At 45.5% G+C, this 22,961-nt stretch overlaps 2 protein-coding genes across 2 annotated transcripts; one reads left to right on the top strand and one right to left on the bottom strand.

Annotated features, from left to right (window-relative positions):
• Window positions 1–396: 396 nt before the first annotated feature.
• LOC116356316 (collagen alpha-1(I) chain-like) lies at window positions 397–18,649 on the bottom strand. The gene is made up of 3 exons (XM_031801476.1): window positions 18,271–18,649; window positions 912–2,083; window positions 397–408 (listed from the first exon to the last, which is right to left on the bottom strand). The coding sequence occupies exons 1-3, from the start codon at window positions 18,647–18,649 to the stop codon at window positions 397–399; spliced, it is 1,563 nt and encodes a 520-aa protein (XP_031657336.1).
• A 1,966-nt stretch (window positions 18,650–20,615) lies between these two features.
• Window positions 20,616–22,099, top strand: lg22h15orf61 (linkage group 22 C15orf61 homolog). Its single transcript, XM_020456513.2, has 2 exons — window positions 20,616–21,414; window positions 21,707–22,099. Exons 1-2 carry the CDS (start codon window positions 21,057–21,059, stop codon window positions 21,829–21,831), a joined length of 483 nt encoding a protein of 160 aa, XP_020312102.1. The 5' UTR covers window positions 20,616–21,056; the 3' UTR covers window positions 21,832–22,099.
• Window positions 22,100–22,961: the final 862 nt, after the last annotated feature.

Below are 22,961 nucleotides of genomic sequence, written 5' to 3'. Positions count from 1 at the left end.
TGAAAGAAATTAAAGCCAAAATAAATAATTCTCTCTACTATTATTCTGACATTTCACATTCTTGAAATAAGGTGCGGTTACTAACTGACCTAAGACAGTTGCTAGGATTAAATGTCAGGAATTGTGAAAAACTGAGTTTAAATGTATTTGGCTAAGGTGTATGTAAACTTCCAACTTCAACTGTAATTATGCGATAAATAGCAGTCATCACATTAATGATAGTTATGTTACGACACAGTGCACGACCCAGAAGACCCTGTTCAAAAGACATGCACTCGGGTTCCATTTGAGACAACCTGAGACTCCTCAGTGTCTAGCGTCAGACTGGGACATAACCTGAGGCTGGGACATGAGGCGTCCCTCAGCTGTTTTAGTGCCTAATGGTCCGATCAAACATCAATCAAACAGCTGAAGCACAGCCATACACACAGATTTACATTCATGTCTCTGAGCTGAAGTAGTAGCTATCTGTTTTATTTTTGGCCAGATATCTCCTCTTTATGTGTACACACAACCAAACAAAGGCCCTCACAGAGTGTTGCTCCCTGTCCTTCTGTCCCTTTGAAGTGCATCTATAGTCAAAGTCTCAGGATGAGGTCGCTCTTCCGTTGAGAACTAATGACAAGCTTCCCTTCCTTACATATTTTTGCAGCACCATTGTGTGCTTTATGGTGTGTGGTTGGGTGGAATCACCATGGCAGCCTGTTGACCCTGGGATCTTAGTGTACACACACACACACACACACTGTTCTGGAATATGATGATGATGACTGGTGCATGATAGAAATATCAACATCAGAACTGGCTTGAAATACTATTCTAAATAATTTAAGGACAGGCTGGAGCAAACTAACGAGCAGGTCTGATATCCTAGTCTCTCTGCTCCTGTCTGATGTCTCATGTCCACTCACAGTGGAACAGCGCTGGCCCTGGCTTCCACTGGCTGGCCCTGGCTTTCCCTTGGCTGGCCCTGGCTTTCCCTTGGCTGGCCCTGGCTTTCCCTTGGCTGGCTCTGGCTTTCCCTTGGCTGGCTCTGGCTTTCCCTTGGCTGGCTCTGGCTTTCCCTTGGCTGGCTCTGGCTTTCCCTTGGCTGGCTCTGGCTTTCCCTTGGCTGGCTCTGGCTTTCCCTTGGCTGGCCCTGGCTTCCCCTTGGCTGGCCCTGGCTTCCCCTTGGCTGGCCCTGGCTTTCCCTTGGCTGGCCCTGGCTTTCCCTTGGCTGGCCCTGGCTTTCCCTTGGCTGGCTCTGGCTTTCCCTTGGCTGGCCCTAGCTGGGCCTGGCTTGCCCTGGCTTCCCCTTGGCTGGCCCTGGCTTCCCCTTGGCTGGCCCTGGCTTTCCCTTGGCTGGCCCTGGCTTTCCCTTGGCTGGCCCTGGCTTTCCCTTGGCTGGGCCTGGCTTGCCCTGGCTTCCCCTTGGCTGGCCCTGGCTTCCCCTTGGCTGGCCCTAGCTGGGCCTGGCTGGCCCTGGCTTCCCCTTGGCTGGCCCTGGCTTCCCCTTGGCTGGCCCTGGCTTCCCCTTGGCTGGCCCTGGCTTCCCCTCGCTGGCCCTGGCTGGCCCTGGTCTCCCCTTGGCTTCCCCTGGTTGGCCCTGGCTTCCCCTGGTTGGCACTGGCTTCCCCTGGTTGGCCCTGGCTTCCCCTGGTTGGCCCTGGCTTTCCCCTGGTTGGCCCTGGCTTTCCCCTGGTTGGCCCTGGCTTTCCCCTGGCTGGCCCTGGCTTTCCCCTGGCTGGCCCTGGCTTTCCCCTGGCTGGCCCTGGCTTTCCCCTGGCTGGCCCTGGCTTTCCCTTGGCTGGCCCTGGCTTCCACTGGCTGGCCCTGGCTTTCCCTTGGCTGGCCCTGGCTTCCACTGGCTGGCCCTGGCTTTCCCTTGGCTGGCCCTGGCTTCCACTGGCTGGCCCTGGCTTTCCCTTGGCTGGCCCTGGCTTCCACTGGCTGGCCCTGGCTTTCCCTTGGCTGGCCCTGGCTTCCACTGGCTGGCCCTGGCTTTCCCTTGGCTTCCACTGGCTGGCTCTGGCTTTCCCTTGGCTGGCCCTAGCTGGGCCTGGCTTTCCCCTGGCTGGCCCTGGCTTCCCCTGGCTGGCCCTGGCTGTTTGGTTGGAGTTAATAAAATAACCCTTTGATAAATGTACAAGCATAGAAAACAAAACACTTGTTTTCTAGCCATAATGTTCTCCCATTAACTATAAACATTTTTATAGTGCACTTTTAATGTTTATTATAAATATGTCTATTGTACTGGGATACTATACAATTAAAAGAACAATGAAGCTCTTTCTCATTCAAATACGTTTTATAATCCTGTTTACATGAGCATGAAATATACCTATAAACATTTTTATTTTCTTGTGAGCAAGTCAATTAAATTGCATATCAACGTGAAGGTATAAGCAGTTATGTAGCAGTTAAGCATTTAAGCAGTTATTATTGCAGCTGTTAATAACTACATTAGCACGGTGGGCAGGTGGGACAATCAGAATACAATCATTTGCTAAACTGTTTTAAGGGGATACATTCACTGAAAGTGAAACGTGGCAATTACCATTATAATGAAGTCACAGGAGGTTGGGGAGCACAGGCTCGTGGTAATGGCTGGAGTGGAATTATGGAATGGGATTCCATTTGCTCGGTTCCAGCCATTATTATGAGCCCTCCTCCCCTCAGCAGCCTCCTGTGAATGAAGTGTCAGAGTCATCATGATTGATCTCCTGATCCCCTGATATAAACTACAGGAGGTATTGATTAGAAACAGCCTGATTGATCCCCTCATATAAACTACAGGAGGTGTTGATTAGAAACAGCCTGATTGATCCCCTCATATAAACTACAGGAGGTGTTGATTAGAAACAGCCTGATTGATCCCCTCATATAAACTACAGGAGGTATTGATTAGAAACAGCCTGATAGATGGTGGAGGGCTGGCCAACGGACACAGAGACACACACGGACACAGGGAGGTTGTTATTGAGGGAAGGTGCTGTCCTGGTGATTAAGAATTAAAACCATTAGACTGGCCTGTCAGGCCCTCTGATCATAAACTGCCACTCACATAGAAAGCCCATTTAAATGTGGTGGACACAGGGAATGTCAAAGTAAGAGAATGTGAAACATTACAAAACGGTGGATCTAATCCAATTGTAATCTATGCCAGTTATAGAAATGGAAGAGAATGCGCAGTTCTGTTTCTTTTTCAGACAGATTACTGATACAGTAACCTCTCTTAGCCTTCGATTCACAGACATACAAATGAAAGACCATGGATATATCTTATCTAATTAAGACACACTGTATGGTAGTTGTAGAAGACAGCCTCTCCCTCAGTCTCCTCCTCCGAAAGATAGTAAACAGTAGCAGAAGCGTATGTGATGAGACAAAGTTAGTGCAAAAAGGGATCAATGCAGCTAGCTATTTAGCAGTCTTAAGGCATTGGGTAGAAGCTGTTCCAGAATTGCTGCATCAGTACCGCTTGCAGTGCAGTAGCAGAGCGAACAGTCTGACTTGATTGGCTGGAGTATTTGACAATTTTTAGGGCCTCCCTCTGACACCGCCTGGTATAGAGGTCCTGGATGGCAGGGGGCTCGGCCCAAGTGATGTACTGGGCCATACTCACCACCCTCTGTATCACTCTTTATTTTTTATTTTTTTAAATACCCTCTTCATGGCTGTGTTGGTGTGTGTGGACCATGATAGATCCTTAGTGATGTGGACACCAAGGAACTTGAAACTCTCGTCCCACTCCACTACAGCCCCGTTGTTGTGAATGGGGGCATACTCGGCCCTCCGTTTCTTGTAGTCCACGATCAGCCCCTTTGGGTTGAGGTTGTTGTCCTGGCACAACACTGCTGCCTAATCGTTGTCAGTGATCAGTCCTATCACCGTTGTATCATCAGCAGACTTAATGGTGTTTGAGTCGTGGCCACACAGTGGAGAACAGGGAGGACCTCCCCCATGTTGATGGTCAGCATGGTGGACGTGTTGTTGCCTACCCTCACTGCCTGGGGGCGGTCTGTCAGGAAGTCCAGGATCCAGTTGCAGAGGGAGGTGTTCAGTCCTAGGGTCCTAAACTTGGTGATGAGCTTGGAGGGGACTATGGTGTTGAATGCTGAGCTGTAGTCATTCTTACATGGGTGTTCCTTTTGTCCAGGTTGGTGAGGGCATTGTGGAGTGCAATAGAGAGCGTTATCTGTGGATCTGTTGGGGCGGTACTGTATGTGAATTTGAGTGTGTCTGGGATGATGGTGAGCATTTTATGGCTATAGATGTGAGTGCTACACGGCAATAGTCATTTAGGCAGGTTTCCTTGCAGTTCTTGAGCAGAGGGACTATGGTGGTCTGCTTGAAACATGTAGGTATTACAGACTGGGTCAGGGAGAGGTTGAAAATGTCAGTGAAGACACTTGTCAGCTCATGCTCTGAGTAAGTATACTAGTATTCAGTGTGACCCCGTGGCCTCTCAAATGTTAACCTGTTTGAAGGTCTTACTCACATCAGCTACAGAGAGCGAGATCACACAGTCGTCTGGAACAGCTGGTGCTCTAATGCATGGTTCATTGTTGCTGCCTCGAAGCGAGCATAGAAAGCTTGCGGCGCTTGCGGCGCAGGGAAGTTCGGTTTTGGGTTTCCAATTGTAATCTGTGATAGTTTGCAAGCTGCTCATCAACAGTAATGTTGGCCCCAGGGTTGTAAAACAGGTGAAGGTGGTCCACCCACATGTCCCACATGGACCTGATTGCAGCTAGCTTGTCTCTCTGCCGCGGATAATCCTAGAAATAATGTGGAAGTTTTCCAGAGACATTGTTGCACGGAAAAGTTCTCTGACAGTTTCTGCATTCCACAGAGATTCTGTGAATTCCCCATTGGATCAGAAAACACCAGCAAGGATAAGAACCCCAAAGTATGCATGTTAATGAGTTTGGTAACCTCTTAAAACAACACCATATAGTTTAGTAGAGTCCCCCAGCTTATACGGGGTGGCAGCGTAGCCTAGTGGTTAGAGTGTTGGACTAGTAACCAGAAGGTTGCAAGTTCAAATCCCCGAGCTGACAAGGTACAATTCAATTCTGTCGTTCTGCCCCTGAACAGGCAGTTAACCCACTCCCTCTAGGCTGTCATTGAAAATAAGAATTTGTTCTTAACTGACTTGCCTAGTTAAATAAAGGTAAAAAAGACAGGGTTTATTTTTATGGGTTAAATATATATCATGGAATATTATCCATCTGTCTCAATGACCCACATTGGTCCATGCAGACACAGTGTTGATTTATGAGCACAACTGGGCCCTGTTTCAGAAAGCGGGCTTAATGAAAAGTCATAGCTCTGAGTTGAAGGAAACTCAGGGTTTCAGTTCAGCTTAACTGTTACAACTGAATGGCGACATACTCTGTGAAGCTAACCTGCTCGCTGGCAGGTTTTTTTCAACTAACTCAGTTTCTCCTCTTTAGCTGAAGCCTGCATACTGAAGGAGGTGTCAGAGATGGCGTGTCCTTTTCTTGAAGAGCCAGTTGATATTGAAGGACGAATACTCAGGTCGGGAAGAGGGTGATCAGACCCCACTTGGATGTTTTATCCCTGATGACTATGTGTTTGAGCGTTTCTGCACAACCGATCATTCATCTGAACAATCTTCTCAGCCCTCATATCGTTCATATGACACATCGTGGACATGCTCTCAATTACCATCATTTCTGATTGACCATCACCTCCCCAGTGTCAAATAAAGACAATATGCTACCATCATTTCTGATTGACCCGTCACCTCCCCAGTGTCAAATAAATACAATATGCTACCATCATTTCTGATTGACCCATCACCTCCCCAGTGTCAAATAAAGACAATATGCTACCATCATTTCTGATTGACCCATCACCTCCCCACTGTCAAATAGAAACAATATGCTACCATCATTTCTGATTGACCCATCACCTCCCCAGTGTCAAATAGACTATGTTACCATCATTTCTGATTGACCATCACCTCCCCAGTGTCAAATAAAGACAATATGCTACCATCATTTCTGATTGACCCGTCACCTCCCCAGTGTCAAATAAATACAATATGCTACCATCATTTCTGATTGACCCGTCACCTCCCCAGTGTCAAATAAATACAATATGCTACCATCATTTCTGATTGACCATCACCTCCCCAGTGTCAAATAAAGACAATATGCTACCATCATTTCTGATTGACCCATCACCTCCCCACTGTCAAATAGAAACAATATGCTACCATCATTTCTGATTGACCCATCACCTCCCCAGTGTCAAATAAAGACTATGTTACCATCATTTCTGATTGACCATCACCTCCCCAGTGTCAAATAAAGACAATATGCTACCATCATTTCTGATTGACCCGTCACCTCCCCAGTGTCAAATAAATACAATATGCTACCATCATTTCTGATTGACCCATCACCTCCCCAGTGTCAAATAAAGACAATATGCTACCATCATTTCTGATTGACCCATCACCTCCCCACTGTCAAATAGAAACAATATGCTACCATCATTTCTGATTGACCCATCACCTCCCCAGTGTCAAATAGACTATGTTACCATCATTTCTGATTGACCATCACCTCCCCAGTGTCAAATAAAGACAATATGCTACCATCATTTCTGATTGACCATCACCTCCCCAGTGTCAAATAAAGACAATATGCTACCATCATTTCTGATTGACCCATCACCTCCCCAGTGTCAAATAAAGACAATATGCTACCATCATTTCTGATTGACCATCACCTCCCCAGTGTCAAATAAAGACTGTTACCATCATTTCTGATTGATCCATCACCTCCCCACTGTCAAATAGAAACAATATGCTACCATCATTTCTGATTGACCCATCACCTCCCCAGTGTCAAATAAAGACAATATGCTACCATTTCTGATTGATCCGTCACCTCCCCAGTGTCAAATAAATACAATATGTTACCATTTCTGATTGATCCATCACCTCCCCAGTGTCAAATAAAGACAATATTGTCACGCCCGCTCCCCCTCCCGGGCACTCGAAGGCGCCAGGTTCCCAGCATTACGTACTCTTGCCACCATCATTACGCAAACCTGCCTTTCCCTGTTACGCACATCAGCGATTATTGGACTCACCTGGACTCAATCACCTCTGTCATTACCTCCCCTATATCTCTCTGCTCCCAAACTCTGTTCCCTGTCAGGATGAATGTCTACCCGGTTCTGACACTGTCCTGGTTGATGTCTGTTCCCTGTCAGGATGAATGTCTACCCGGTTCTGACACTGTCCTGGTTGATGTCTGTTCCCTGTCAGGATGAATGTCTACCCGGTTCTGACACTGTCCTGGTTGATGTCTGTTCCCTGTCAGGATGAATGTCTACCCGGTTCTGACACTGTCCTGGTTGATGTCTGTTCCCTGTCAGGATGAATGTCTACCCGGTTCTGACACTGTCCTGGTTGATGTCTGTTCCCTGTCAGGATGAATGTCTACCCGGTTCTGACACTGTCCTGGTTGATGTCTGTTCCCTGTCAGGATGAATGTCTACCCGGTTCTGACACTGTCCTGGTTGATGTCTGTTCCCTGTCAGGATGAATGTCTACCCGGTTCTGACACTGTCCTGTTGGATGTCTGTTCCCTGTCAGGATGAATGTATACCCGGTTCTGACACTGTCCTGGTTGATGTCTGTTCCCTGTCAGGATGAATGTATACCCGGTTCTGACACTGTCCTGGTTGATGTCTGTTCCCTGTCAGGATGAATGTCTACCCGGTTCTGACACTGTCCTGGTTGATGTCTGTTCCCTGTCAGGATGAATGTCTACCCGGTTCTGACACTGTCCTGGTTGATGTCTGTTCCCTGTCAGGATGAATGTCTACCCGGTTCTGACACTGTCCTGTTGGATGTCTGTTCCCTGTCAGGATGAATGTATACCCGGTTCTGACACTGTCCTGGTTGATGTCTGTTCCCTGTCAGGATGAATGTCTACCCGGTTCTGACACTGTCCTGTTGGATGTCTGTTCCCTGTCAGGATGAATGTCTACCCGGTTCTGACACTGTCCTGGTTGATGTCTGTTCCCTGTCAGGATGAATGTCTACTCGGTTCTGACACTGTCCTGGTTGATGTCTGTTCCCTGTCAGGATGAATGTCTACCCGGTTCTGACACTGTCCTGGTTGATGTCTGTTCCCTGTCAGGATGAATGTCTACCCGGTTCTGACACTGTCCTGGTTGATGTCTGTTCCCTGTCAGGATGAATGTCTACCCGGTTCTGACACTGTCCTGTTGGATGTCTGTTCCCTGTCAGGATGAATGTCTACCCGGTTCTGACACTGTCCTGTTGGATGTCTGTTCCCTGTCAGGATGAATGTCTACCCGGTTCTGACACTGTCCTGGTTGATGTCTGTTCCCTGTCAGGATGAATGTCTACCCGGTTCTGACACTGTCCTGGTTGATGTCTGTTCCCTGTCAGGATGAATGTCTACCCGGTTCTGACACTGTCCTGGTTGATGTCTGTTCCCTGTCAGGATGAATGTCTACCCGGTTCTGACACTGTCCTGGTTGATGTCTGTTCCCTGTCAGGATGAATGTCTACCCGGTTCTGACACTGTCCTGTTGGATGTCTGTTCCCTGTCAGGATGAATGTCTACCCGGTTCTGACACTGTCCTGGTTGATGTCTGTTCCCTGTCAGGATGAATGTCTACCCGGTTCTGACACTGTCCTGGTTGATGTCTGTTCCCTGTCAGGATGAATGTCTACCCGGTTCTGACACTGTCCTGTTGGATGTCTGTTCCCTGTCAGGATGAATGTATACCCGGTTCTGACACTGTCCTGGTTGATGTCTGTTCCCTGTCAGGATGAATGTCTACCCGGTTCTGACACTGTCCTGGTTGATGTCTGTTCCCTGTCAGGATGAATGTCTACCCGGTTCTGACACTGTCCTGGTTGATGTCTGTTCCCTGTCAGGATGAATGTCTACCCGGTTCTGACACTGTCCTGGTTGATGTCTGTTCCCTGTCAGGATGAATGTCTACCCGGTTCTGACACTGTCCTGGTTGATGTCTGTTCCTTATTACATGTTCTACTCCCCGTACCTGCTGCTCTTCAGCATCGGTCCTTACAAATAGGTCTTTTTATGAAGTCTTCTTTATTTCCTGCAAGTACAGATGCAGTACAGTAGGTCATATTTTTGATGTTGTTCAAACAAGTAAAATCACCCACCTGTGGTCACCTCACCGACCTTTAACAAACTCTGAATTTAAATCTGAACTCTGGTTTAACTAACTCTGAGCTGTCAAACTCTGAGTTTTCGGTTTCAGAACAGGTGATAACAATTAGTTCAATCAACTCTGAGTTAAGTTAACCACTTGCATGAGGAGATAAAAAGCCCTCATCAATGGAACACAGATAACATGATTCATCATGGCAACGGCAATGGAGAAAAGGGCTCGAACCTCCGACTCCTCCCCAGTGGAGTTAGAAATATGAATGAATGTGTATGTAGAATATGAGTATATATTTATGAAAAAAAAGCAATCTAGTAGCAGCAGCAAATGAACGTGAGCTGGCGTGGCAGAGAATTGCTGACCGAGACAATGAGTGAGTATTAATTGTTTTATCTCGAGTGTTCAACTTATTCAACGTGTGTGTTTATATTTATGCAGGTGCAATCCAACAGACACAAAACATTCTTGGCAGCAACTGAAGATGAAATATAAAATATACTTCAAAACAAGGTATAATTTCATTACAAGCTATTGTGATGTTGTTTAGCTTACCCTACCTAATTAAACAACATTCAGTGGCTACATTCAACATGTGATATATTTAAGTAGTTTGTGAAATTTGAGGCAAAAGAAAAGTACATTTTTCAGCCATCCCAACACTGGCATTATATAATATTGTCTATTTGAAAGTAACACCCAAATGCCTTTATACAGTGGCTTGCAAAAGTATTTTTCCTATTTTGTTGCCTTACAACCTGGAATTAAAATAGATTTTTCATTGGGGGGTGTGTGTGTGTGTGTGTGTGTGTGTGTATATCATTTGATTTACACAATATGCCTACCACTTTGAAGATGCAAAATATGTTTTATTGTGAAACAAACAAGAAATAAGACGAAAAAACTACTTGAGCGTGCATAATTATCCACCCCCCCCCCAAAGTCTATACTTTGTAGAGCTGCCTTTTGCAACAATTACAGCTGCAAGTCTCTTAGGGTATGTCTCTATAAGCTTGGCACATCTAGCCACTGGGATCTTTTCCCATTCTTCAAGGCAAAACTTCTCCAGCTCCTTCAAGTTGGATGGGTTCCTCTGGTGTACAGCAATCTTTAAGTCATACCACAGATTGTCAATTTGATTGAGGTCTGGGCTTTGACTATGACATTTAAATGTTTCCCCTTAAACCACTCGAGTGTTGCTTTAGCAGTATGCTTAGGGTCATTGTCCTGCAGTAAAGTGGACCTCTGTCCCAGTCTCAAATATCTGGAACAGGTTTCCCTCAATTTCCCTGTATTCAGCGCCATCCATCTTTCCTTCAATTCTGATCAGTTTCCCAGTCCCTGCCGATGAAAAACATCTCCATAGCATGATGCTGCCACCACCATGCTTCACTGTGGGGATGGTGTTCTCAGGGTGATGTGAGGTGTTGGGTTTGCGCCAGACATAGCATTTTCTTGATGGCCAAAAAGCTCAATTTTAGTCTAATCTGACCAGAGTACCTTCTTCCATATGTTTGGGGAGTCTCCCACATGCCTTTTGGCGATCACCAAACGTGTTTGCAATTTTTTTCCCTTTCACTTCTTTCGGATCAGTGGGACGCTAGCGTCCGCTACTATAAATATTTAACTTCTTATGGCTGGGGGCAGTATTGAGTGGCTTGGATGAATAAGGTACCCAGAGTAAACTGCCTGCTCCTCAGTCCCAGTTGCTAATATATGCACAGTATTAGTTTATTTGGATAGAAAACACTCTGAAGTTTCTAAAACTGTTTGAATGATGTCTGTGAGTATAACAGAAATCATATGGCAGGCAAAAACCTGAAAAAGAATCCAACCAGGAAAGTAACAAAAGTAGCTAAATGGACATTATTGAACAAATCAAACATTTATTGTGGAACTGGGATTCCTGGGAGTGCATTCTGATGATCATCAAAGGTAAGTGAATATTTACAATGTTATTTCTGACTTCTGTTGACTGCACAATATGGTGGATATATTTTTGGCTTGTTGGGTCTCTGAGCGCCGTACTCAGATTATTGCATGGTTTGCTTTTTCCGTAAAGCTTTTATGAAATCTGATACAGCAGTTGCATTAAGGAGAAGTGTCTATATTTCCATGTATAACACTTGTATTTTCATCAACATTTATAATGAGTATTTCTGTACATTGATGTGGCTCTCTGCAAAATCACTCAATGTTTTTCTAATTACTGAACATAACGCAAACTTTATCGAACAAAACATACATGTATTGTATAACATGAAGTCCTATGAGTGTCATCTGATGCATATCATCAAAGGTTAGTGATTCATTCTCTCTCTTTCTGATTTTTGTGACTCCACTCTGGCTGGAAAAATGGCTGGGTTTTTCTGTGACTTGGCTCTGACCTAACAATTGTTTGTGGTGCTTTCGCTGTAAAGCCTATTTGAAATCGGACACTGTGGTGGGATTAACAACAAGATTACCTTTAAAATGGAATAAAATACTTGTATGCTTGAGGAATTTTAATTATGAGATTTCTGTTGTTTTGAATTTGGCACCCTGCACTTTCACTGGCTGTCATATCGATCCCGTTAACGGGATTTCAGCCCTAAGAAGATAATATAAATATTTAACTTTCATAAAATCACAAGTGCATCAAAATAAAGTTTAACTTATTGTTAATCCAGCCGCCAGATTTCAAAAAAAGCTTTACGGCGAAAGCAAACCAATGCGATTATCTGAGGCCCCGCATACCAACACATAAAAAGCATTTCAACCAGGCAGGTGCGGCACAAAAGTCAGAAAATGTGATATAACGGACGTCTGAAGAAGTGGACCAAAGCGCAGCGTGGTAAGCGTACATTTTATTTTATTTTGTCAAATGTCGCCAACAAAACAAGAAACAAAGAAACGACCGTGAAGCTTACGAGGGCTATAGTGCCACTAACAAAAATAATTACCCACAAATAACAAAAGGAAAAAAGTCTGCCCCATCAGAGACAATGATAGACAGCTGTCCCTGATTTGAGAACCATACCCGGCCAAAACATAGAAACACAAAACATAGAAATCAGAACATAGATTGCCCACCCAAATCACACCCTGACCAAACCAAATGGAGACAACAAAAGGCTCTCTAAGGTCAGGGCGTGACAATAATAAATGCATTACCTTTGAAGATCTTCTTCTGTTGGCACTCAAATGTCCCAGAAACATCAAATGGTCCTTTTTGTTCGATAAATTCTTTCTTTATAGCCCCAAAATGTCAATTTATTTGGTGCGTTTGATTCAGAAATACACCGGTTCCAACACGCCCAACAAAGTATCTAATAGGTTACCTGTAAACAAGGTTCAAACATTTAAAACAACTTTCCTAATCCAACCTTAGATATCCTAAAATGTAAATAATCTATCAAATTTAAGACTGAATATACTGTGTTCAATAATGGATAAAAACAACGTGGAGCGAGCTCCAGTTCACGCGTGCCACACAGAGTCCACTTGGCTTGACACTCAGTCTGAACAGCCCTACTTCTTCATTTCTCAAAGGAAAAACATCATCCAATTTCTAAAGACTGTTGACATCTAGTGGAAGCCATAGGAACTGCAACCAGGTGCCTCATGAATCTAGTTTCGCATAGAAACTAATAGAAAACACAGTGAACTGAAATGTATTTTTTCCTGGATGGTTTGTCCTCGGTGTTTCGCCTGCCAAATAAGTTCTGTTACACTCAAAGACATCATCTTAGAAACTTTAGAGTGTGTTCTAAAACTTATCTAAATCTACCAATTATATGCATATCCTAGCTTCTGGGCCTGAGAAACAGGCAGTTTACTTTAGGCACGCTTTTAATCCGGAATGAAAATACTGCCCCCTATCCTAATGATGTTAAGCAATGGCTTTTTTCTGGCCACACTTCCCTAAAGCCCAGCTCTGTGGAGTGTATGGCTTAAAGTGGTCCTATGGACAGATACTCCCATCTCCTCTGTGGAGCTTTGCAGCTCCATTAGGGTTATCTTTGGTCTCTTTGTTGCCTCTGTGATTTAATGCCCTCCTTGCCTGGTCTGTGAGTTTTGGTGGGCGTCCCTCTCTTGACATGTTTTTAAAATATTTATTAATATTATTAATATTTACAATAAGAAATTTAATAAAGACAGCAATACTAACATTGACATTCATTGTCCTGTTGAATGTGATTTAGTACTTGTACTGTTGAATGGGATGGCCCATTTAGAGGACAAAACTTAACTCACACACACACAAAATAAAACAACATCCTATTAGGTGGTACATGTATAAGAAGACAGCATATAGTCATTACAAGCAGTGTAGTTAAGCCAAAAATAAATATTGAGTGGAGTACAACACAGAGTAGCAGCAGATCGTGGAATCGATTCGATACAATACCTCCAATAGAAGTTCAATGTTTAAAAAAAATTGGCAGGTTTGTTGTGGTGCCATATTCTTTCCATTTTTTAATAATGGATTTAATGGTGCTCCATGGGTTGTTCAAAGTTTCTGATATTTTCTTTAACCCAACCATGATCTATACTTCTCCACAACTTTGTCCCTGACCTGTTTGGAGAGCTCCTTGGTCTTCATGGTGCCGCTTGGTGGTGTTAGACTCTGGGGTCTTTCAGAACAGGTGTGTGTGTGTAATATATATATATATATATATATATATATATATATATATATATATATATATATATATATATATATATATATATATATATATATATATATATATATATATATATATATGAGGTCATGTGACACTTAGATTGCACACAGGTGGACTTTATTTAACTAATGATGTGACTTCTGAAGGTAATTGGTTGCACCAGATATTATTTAGGGGCTTCATAGCAAAGGGGAGGGGCTTCATAGCAAAGGGGAGGGGCTTCATAGCAAAGTGGTGAATACATATACACACACCACTTTTCCGTTAACTTGTAAAATAATGTAATTGTTTTTCATTTCATCAATTTGGACTATTTTGTGTATGTCCATTACGTGAAATCCAAATAAAAATCCATTTCAATTACATGTTGTAATGCAACAAAATAGGAAAAACGCCAAGGGGGATGAATACTTCTGTAAGGCCCTGTACATACAAGTTTCCAAATTTGACCTCCATTATAGCGAATAGAAAAAAAATCTGAGGACCACAGAGGCTGAAGAGATGTCCCTCAGTCAAAACAGGTGGGGGTCCACCACAACTCTGAGGCTGAAGAGAATTCTGCCAATTACTGATGGTGTCACCTGTCTGGTGGAGCCTTCTGCCAGTTACTGATGGTGTCAATCTGTCTGGTGGAGCCTTCTGCCAGTTACTGATGGTGTCAATCTGTCTGGTGGAGCCTTCTGCCAGTTACTGATGGTGTCAATCTGTCTGGTGGAGCCTTCTGCCAGTTACTGATGGTGTCAATCTGTCTGGTGGAGCCTTCTGCCAGTTACTGATGGTGTCACCTGTCTGGTGGAGCCTTCTGCCAGTTACTGATGGTGTCAATCTGTCTGGTGGAGCCTTCTGCCAGTTACTGATGGTGTCAATCTGTCTGGTGGAGCCTTCTGCCAGTTACTGATGGTGTCAATCTGTCTGGTGGAGCCTTCTGCCAGTTACTGATGGTGTCAATCTGTCTGGTGGAGCCTTCTGCCAGTTACTGATGGTGTCAATCTGTCTGGTGGAGCCTTCTGCCAGTTACTGATGGTGTCAATCTGTCTGGTGGAGCCTTCTGCCAGTTACTGATGGTGTCAATCTGTCTGGTGGAGCCTTCTGCCAGTTACTGATGGTGTCAATCTGTCTGGTGGAGCCTTCTGCCATAACAGACCTCCATGCAGTTATTATAAGTACTCTTAATACTCCACAGATGTTTCATAATGGGTTTAGAGTGGAACACTATATACAGATGTTTCATAATGGGTTTAGACTAGAACACTATATACAGATGTTTCATGGGTTTAGACTAGAACACTATATACAGATGTTTCATGGGTTTAGACTAGAACACTATATATAGATGTTTCATAATGGGTTTAGACTAGAACACTATATACAGATGTTTCATAATGGGTTTAGACTAGAACACTATATACAGATGTTTCATAATGGGTTTAGACTAGAACACTATATACAGATGTTTCATAATGGGTTAGAGTACAACACCAACATTGTTCATTTTCATTACAGAAGGATGAAGACAGTCAGCTGCCACAGAGAGGGAAGCTGCCACAGAGAGGGAAGCTGCCACAGAGAGGGAAGCTGCCACAGAGAGGGAAGCTGCCACAGAGAGGGAAGCTGCCACAGAGAGGGAAGCTGCCACAGAGAGGGAGGCTGCCACAGAGAGGGAGGCTGCCGAGAGGCCTATTGAGGTTTACACCTTAAAAATAACATCGAACTGTTGATGATAGTGTTGTACCATAATAAAACGTGCACCTTCCTTTTCTCTAACAGAGCAATGCTGGAATTTACAATGAGGAAGAAGGGTTCATCCACCTTCACGGCACAACTTACCTCAGTAAGATGTTGTTCAGCATTGACCCATTACTTACAATGAAACTAAGTAGACCTGGCACTGTGAAATTCAATGTCATTTTTGTGTTCCTATAGCTCCCTGTGAAACAGCTGTACAAGGTGTACTTAGAGAAACAAATTGAAAATGTAATTTAGAAATTGAACATAGAGCAGTTTACACTCGGTAATCCGCAACTGCTGTTATTATATCATACATTAATTTACATTCTGTGTGTGTGTGTGTCACTGAAGCAGCAGCACAGCGTTTTATCTCATACTAGTCGCTCCACAACGTGATGATGTCTGTAGAACTGGCCCGTCATTAGAGACCGCTGGATATTACAAACAATTAAATCTGCTGGACAGACAGTCTTTTGAACACAACAATAAAAGTCTGTCTTTGATTATTGTTGTGTGAGGAGTCTGAGGAGACGGGCTCTGACAAGTGGAAGCACATGGCCATCACAACGACTTCTGATCTTAAACTGGGTCTGAAGCACACGGACTTATATGCTGCTGCCTGTGTTCTGTTAGCTGGCCCTCAAAACTGCTGTCTGTGTTCTGCTAGCTGGCTCACGACCCTGCTGCCTGTGTTCTGCTAGCTGGCTCACGACCCTGCTACTGCCTGTGTTCTGCTAGCTGGCCCACGACCCTGCTACTGTCTGTGTTCTGCTAGCTGGCTCACGACCCTGCTGCCGGTGTTCTGCTAGCTGGCCCACGACCCTGCTACTGCCTGTGTTCTGCTAGCTGGCCCACGACCCTGCTGCTGCTGCCTGTGTTCTGCTAGCTGGCCCACGACCCTGCTACTGCCTGTGTTCTGCTAGCTGGCCCACGACCCTGCTACTGCCTGTGTTCTGCTAGCTGGCCCACGACCCTGCTGCTGCTGCCTGTGTTCTGCTAGCTGGCCCACGACCCTGCTACTGCCTGTGTTCTGCTAGCTGGCCCACGACCCTGCTACTGCCTGTGTTCTGCTAGCTGGCTCACGACCCTGCTACTGCCTGTGTTCTGCTAGCTGGCCCACGACCCTGCTACTGCCTGTGTTCTGCTAGCTGGCCCACGACCCTGCTACTGCCTGTGTTCTGCTAGCTGGCCCACGACCCTGCTACTGCCTGTGTTCTGCTAGCTGGCCCACGACCCTGCTACTGCCTGTGTTCTGCTAGCTGGCCCACGACCCTGCTGCTGCTGCCTGTGTTCTGCTAGCTGGCCCACGACCCTGCTACTGCCTGTGTTCTGCTAGCTGGCTCACGACCCTGCTACTGCCTGTGTTCTGCTAGCTGGCCCACGACCCTGCTACTGCCTGTGTTCTGTTAGCTGGCTCACGACCCTGCTACTGCCTGTGTTCTGCTAGCTGGCCCACGACCCTGCTACTGCCTGTGTTCTGCTAGCTGGCCCACGACCCTGCTACTGCCTGTGTTCTGCTAGCTGGCCCACGACCCTGCTACTGCCTGTGTTCTGCTAGCTGGCTCACGACCCTGCTACTGCCTGTGTACTGCTAGCTGGCCCACGACCCTGCTACTGCCTGTGTTCTGCTAGCTGGCTCACGACCCTGCTGCCGGTGTTCTGCTAGCTGGCCCACGACCCTGCTACTGCCTGTGTTCTGCTAGCTGGCTCACGACCCTGCTACTGCCTGTGTTCTCCTAGCTGGCCCACGACCCTGCTGCTGCCTGTGTTCTGCTAGCTGGCCCACGACCCTGCTGCTGCCTGTGTTCTGCTAGCTGGCCCTCGGCCCTGCTACTGCCTGTGTTCTGCTAGCTGGCTCACGACCCTGCTGCTGCCTGTGTTCTGCTAGCTGGCCCACGACCCTGCTACTGCCTGTGTTCTGCTAGCTGGCCCTCGACCCTGCTACTGTCTGTGTTCTGCTAGCTGGCTCACGGCCCTGCTACTGTCTGTGTTCTGCTAGCTGGCCCTCGACCCTGCTACTGCCTGTGTTCTGCTAGCTGGCTCACGACCCTACTACTGCCTGTGTTCTGCTAGCTGGCCCACGACCCTGCTACTGCCTGTGTTCTGCTAGCTGGCTCACGACCCTGCTACTGCCTGTGTTCTGCTAGCTGGCCCACGACCCTGCTACTGCCTGTGTTCTGCTAGCTGGCTCACGACCCTGCTGCTGCTGCCTGTGTTTGCCTCAGAGTAGAATCACACTTAGTATCTTGTATCTGGCACCAATTAATTATGGAAGGCCCAACAGTTAACCCACATGCCCCTGCTACCCAGTGCTCATCATGTTCACTAAACCCACATAGCCCCTAAAACACCCTTATTACAATCCCACATTGTATTACTTACACAACTAATATAAGGACATGACATGAGAGTAGAAACTAACATGGGCATTGTTTAATGCGTTTTACAGGAAAAACATTACAAGCATTCCAATGTATGTAAGCAGGGGGGTGTTACAGGTGCCCTAAAGGGACAAACTACAATATCAATACACAACACACAGTCCCTAAACACCATTATTACAATCCCACATAGTCCCCAAACACCGTTATTTGTCACGCTGAGCGCAAGAGCAGACTCAGACGAGGAGACTGGGATGAGGTAACCAAGATATTTATTGAAACACAGGGGTATGATGGGGTGCAGGCCAGGGGAAGCTCGGGCGGGTTGCAGGAAGCCTGGCGCAGAGGCTGAGGCTGGAGCGAGGGGAGTTGGGACTGGGCTAGCAGGTCCAGAGGCTGAGGCTGGAGCAAGGGGAGTTGGGACTGGGCTAGCAGGTCCAGAGGCTGAGGCTGGAGCGAGGGGAGTTGGGACTGGGCTAGCAGGTCCATAGGCTGAGGCTGGAGCGAGGGGAGTTGGGACTGGGCAAGCGGGTCCGGATAGGAATCCAAGGACGCAGTGGAGTTGGGGGGGTTCAGGAGTAGCAGGACTGACGAGATGTGGGACTGGAGACGGACCAAAGTCAGAGCGGGCAGAACTGTAGCGGACAGGACAGAAAGCGTCAGGCAAGGGAAAACAGGCATAACACAAAAACAAGATCTAAGCAGGAACAAAAGCAACAACAAAAACTGACTGCCTGAGCAGCAGTTACGATCTGGCAGCGTGGAAGTGGCAGGGCTGAGTATTTGTAGAGGCCTTGATTATGAAACAGGTTGCAGCTGGTGGGGATCTGCTCTGCCTCCAGCACACTTGTCTCCAATCACACAATCAGATGCACCCACACAGAGAGAGAGAGAGAGGGAGAGAGCACTGGGGGATTAGCTAACACAACGTGCCATTGGAACACAGGAGTGATGGTTGCTGATAATAGGCCTCTGTACGCTTACAATTGGCTCATTCATCCCCCTCCTCTGCCCTCTAACTATTCCCCAGGTCGTTGCTGTAAATGAGAATGTATTCTCCGTCTACTTGCTTGGTAAAATAAAACATTTTATGTAGATATTCCATTAACAATCTGCTGTTTCCAGCTACAATAGTCATTTACAACATGAACAATGTCTACACTGTATTTCTGATCAATTTGATGTTATTTTAATGGACAAAATAAGGACATTTCTAACTTGACGTAATTTATTTTTATGAATTGTAATTTTCTTCCTGGAAGTGTATATGAACAGATTTCATGTTTCTAAAATCGTGTCAGTTCCATTTTAAGGTACGCTTTTAATGAGCTAACAATCTGAAAAATAAGTTACAGCCAATGTGTGGTGTTATGATATTAGGGTCCTATTATGACTTGATGAACAACTTAACAGTGAAGTGAATGTTCAGTGTATTCCTGAGTTATGAAGCTGTATCCACTGCAGGACCAGATTAGGGACATAGAAGATGTGTTGGGAATGACATTCCAGAAAAAAGCCCAGGGTCCAGGGAATGACAGTCCAGAATAAAGCCCAGAGACCAGGGAATGACAGTCCAGAATAAAGCCCAGGGACCAGGGAATGACAGTCTAGAATAAAGCCCAGGGACCAGGGAATGACAGTCCAGAATAAAGCCCAGGGACCAGGGAATGACAGTCCAGAATAAAGCCCAGGGACCAGGGAATGACAGTCCAGAATAAAGCCCAGGGACCAGGGAATGACAGTCCAGAATAAAGCCCAGGGACCTGGGAATGACAGTCCAGAATAAAGCCCAGGGAATGCCAGTCCAGAATAAAGCCCAGGGACCTGGGAATGACAGTCTAGAATAAAGCACAGGAACCTGGGAATGACAGTCTAGAATAAAGCACAGGGACCAGGGAATGACAGTCCACAATAAAGCCCTGAGACAAGGGAATGACAGTCCAGAATAAAGCCCAGGGACCTGGGAATGACAGTCTAGAATAAAGCACAGGGACCAGGGAATGATTGTCCATAATAAAGCCCTGAGACAAGGGAATGACAGTCCAGAATAGAGCCCAGGGAATGACAGTCCAGAATAAAGCCCAGGGACCAGGGAATGACAGTCCATAATAAAGCCCAGAGACCAGGGAATGACCGTCCAGAATAAAGCCCAGGGACCAGGGAATGACAGTCCAGAATAAAGCCCAGGGACCAGGGAATGACAGTCCAGAATAAAGCCCAGGGACCAGGGAATGACAGTCCAGAATAAAGCCCAGGGACCAGGGATGGTATACCTTCCAGAGGTTGTAGCTATATTGTATAGTGTATTACTGTGTGATTATGTTTAGGCTTTTTAAATTGAACCTTTATTTAACTAGGCAAGTCAGTTAGAACAAATGTTTACTTACAATGACGGCCTACCGGGGAACAGTGCTGCCTTGTTCAGGGGCAGAAAGACAGATTTTACCATGTCAGCTTGGGATTCGATCCAGCAACCTTTTGGTTACTGACCCAACGCTCTAACCAGTAGGCTACAGTATGAAATATCAAGCTGTACTTATTTAGAACAACTCAAGTTATTAAGAAGATACAAACGTTATTATAGATTAAAATAGAAATTTAAATGTAAAGAGCGATCTATTTAGATCACTATGGGGGAAAGCGCAGACTTCAGCTAGGAACTCCAGTTTGATGTGCTGTGTTGCTAGACGGACGGAACACGTTTCCGGTTTAGTTACGACGGTGAGTTAAAAGTTGATCGATAAAAAGGTTTGAATGAACAACGGACTTGAGATGACATTTTATGGAGCATGCTGTCTTGCGCTTAAGAGGAGACTGTTTGCCAAATAATACACAGATCTGTTCGGCTCGTACTCCTGTGTTGAACTCTAACAGAGCTAGATAACTAGTTGGCGTGGTGGTCTTTACAGCTAGCTTCATAGCTAGCAAGTGACTTTGCTTATATAACATGACATTAATGAATAAGACACAAATTAGAAGGTATTCGTGCTTTGAACAACGTCCACACTTTATCCCCTCTGCACTAACATTATACTGGTGGCATAAGCTAGCCATTTTACTGGTAAAACCACCTGCCAATCAATAAGCTATGATCCATAGCATGAAAGAAGTACTCCGGCGGATACACAACATATTCCTCAAAGTCGCTCTGTTTCCGAGCGCACTGCGGACGAAAGGACGGCTGCGTCCCGCAGCTTCGGAGGTGTTGACATGTCACCTGCTCCAGCGGAACCTCCCTCCCTGGACCTCCTTCTGTGTCCGCTACAGCGTCGTCAATAACGACCAGTTCGGGAGGTCCAACTTCAACTGGACGGTACAGGGAGCCAATTACCAGATACTGAGGACGGGGTGTTTCCCCTTTATCAAGTACCACTGTTCCAAAGCACCAGCACAGAACTTAGACTACGAAGACACGTTTTTCAGCATGTTAAAAGTCATCAATCTAGGTCAGTGGAAAAAAAGCCAAGGGGAGACTAGTATTTAATAGTGTCTCTTGAACCTCAACCTGGCCTTCACATGATTCATATTGATTTAGTAGACAGTTAACTAGTTGTTTCCCCTCATTTCGAGAATAACTTCTTATTCTCATCATGTATGTTTTTTTGTTGTCCCAGAATTGTACATGTCATGAACCGTAAGCATGTCACACTATAGACCTTAAACTGTACATTCTACTGCAAGCAGAGTGCAACACAAAACACATTTAATTGTTCCATGTTTTCTTCCCCTGTCCTGCAGGCATCCCGTGTTTCGCCTATGGCATGGGCTGTCTGATGGTAATAACAGCTACAGAGATTGTACAGACTAGTGCTGGACCTGTCACTGTATATTTTGCCTTCAAAGAGAAAGACACACACTATTAAAACGATCTATTTATGTGCTTGGAAGCTAGTTTATTTTCAGTGTTAATATCGTGCACTGAATTGAGACACTTGAACTGTCATGTTTAGATTGAACTGTGCCTGTGGTGACAACAAGCAAATCCTAATACGACCTGATATTTCAGCACCACAGGGCAGTGGACAGCTGTAAGACGCCTGAAGGGGAATGCTCCCCAAGACTGTTCTGCCATAATGATTTCAATCCCTTAAAATTGTAAATATTAGGGAATAAATCTGCAAATAATTGAAATAGACGTCTCCAGTGATGATTTGTTATACTGCATCAACTCTGCTCCCGATGAACTTGTCTTCTGTAATGTTCATCAGATTCCTATTTTGTTTTTTTTTTGGGGGGGGGGGGGGCTTCAGCTTTAATATTGCATATAGATTGTGGCGTCCAATGTAATTGTCGTCTGTAGAATTTCCAATCCCCTATTAAAAAAAGTGTAAATATACAGTACCAGTCAAAAGTTTGGGGACACCTACTCATTCAAGGGTTTTTCTTTATTTTTACTCCTTTCTACATTGTAGAATATTAGTTAAGACATCAAAACTATGAAATAACACATATGGAATCATGTAGTAACCCAAAAAAGTGTTAAACAAATCAAAATATATTTTATAGCCACCCTTTGCCTTGATGACAGCTTTGCACATGCTTGGCATTCTCAACCAGCTTCACCTGGAATGCTTTTCCAACAGTCTTGAAGTAGTTCCCACATATGCTGAGCACTTGTTGGCTGATTTTCCTTCAGTCTGCGGTCCCACTCATCCCAAACCATTTCAATTGGCTTGAGGTCGGGTGATTGTGGAGGCCAGGTCATCTGACGCAGCACTCCCATCACTCTCCTTCTTGGTCAAATAGCCCTTACACAGCCTGGAGGTGTGTTGGGTCATTGTCCTGTTGAAAAACCAGATAGGATGGTGTATCGCTGCAGAATGCTGTGTAGCCATGCTGGTTAAGTGTGCCTTTAATTCTAAATAAATCACAGTGTCACCAGCAAAGCACCATCACACCTTCTCCTCCATTCTTCACGGTGGGAACCACACATGCGGAGATCATCCGTTCACCTACTCTGCGTCTCACAAAGACACGGCGTTTAGAACCAAAA

This window comes from Oncorhynchus kisutch, linkage group LG22, assembly GCF_002021735.2.
Source record: "Oncorhynchus kisutch isolate 150728-3 linkage group LG22, Okis_V2, whole genome shotgun sequence".
NCBI lineage: Eukaryota > Metazoa > Chordata > Actinopteri > Salmoniformes > Salmonidae > Oncorhynchus > Oncorhynchus kisutch.
Note: the sequence above shows the minus strand (reverse complement) of the source record. Positions and strands in the feature narration are given on the sequence as shown.

Coding starts and splice junctions, on each gene's coding strand:
- LOC116356316 (XM_031801476.1), bottom strand. CDS start 18,649: ATGCCTGTTTTCCCTTGCCTGACGCTTTCTGTCCTGTCCGCTACAGTT. Junction 2,084..18,270: donor GCCCGAGCTTCCCCTGGCCT/GCACCCCATCAT, acceptor CCAACCAAACAG/CCAGGGCCAGCCAGGGGAAG.
- lg22h15orf61 (XM_020456513.2), top strand. CDS start 21,057: ATGATCCATAGCATGAAAGAAGTACTCCGGCGGATACACAACATATTC. Junction 21,415..21,706: donor GTTAAAAGTCATCAATCTAG/GTCAGTGGAAAA, acceptor CCTGTCCTGCAG/GCATCCCGTGTTTCGCCTAT.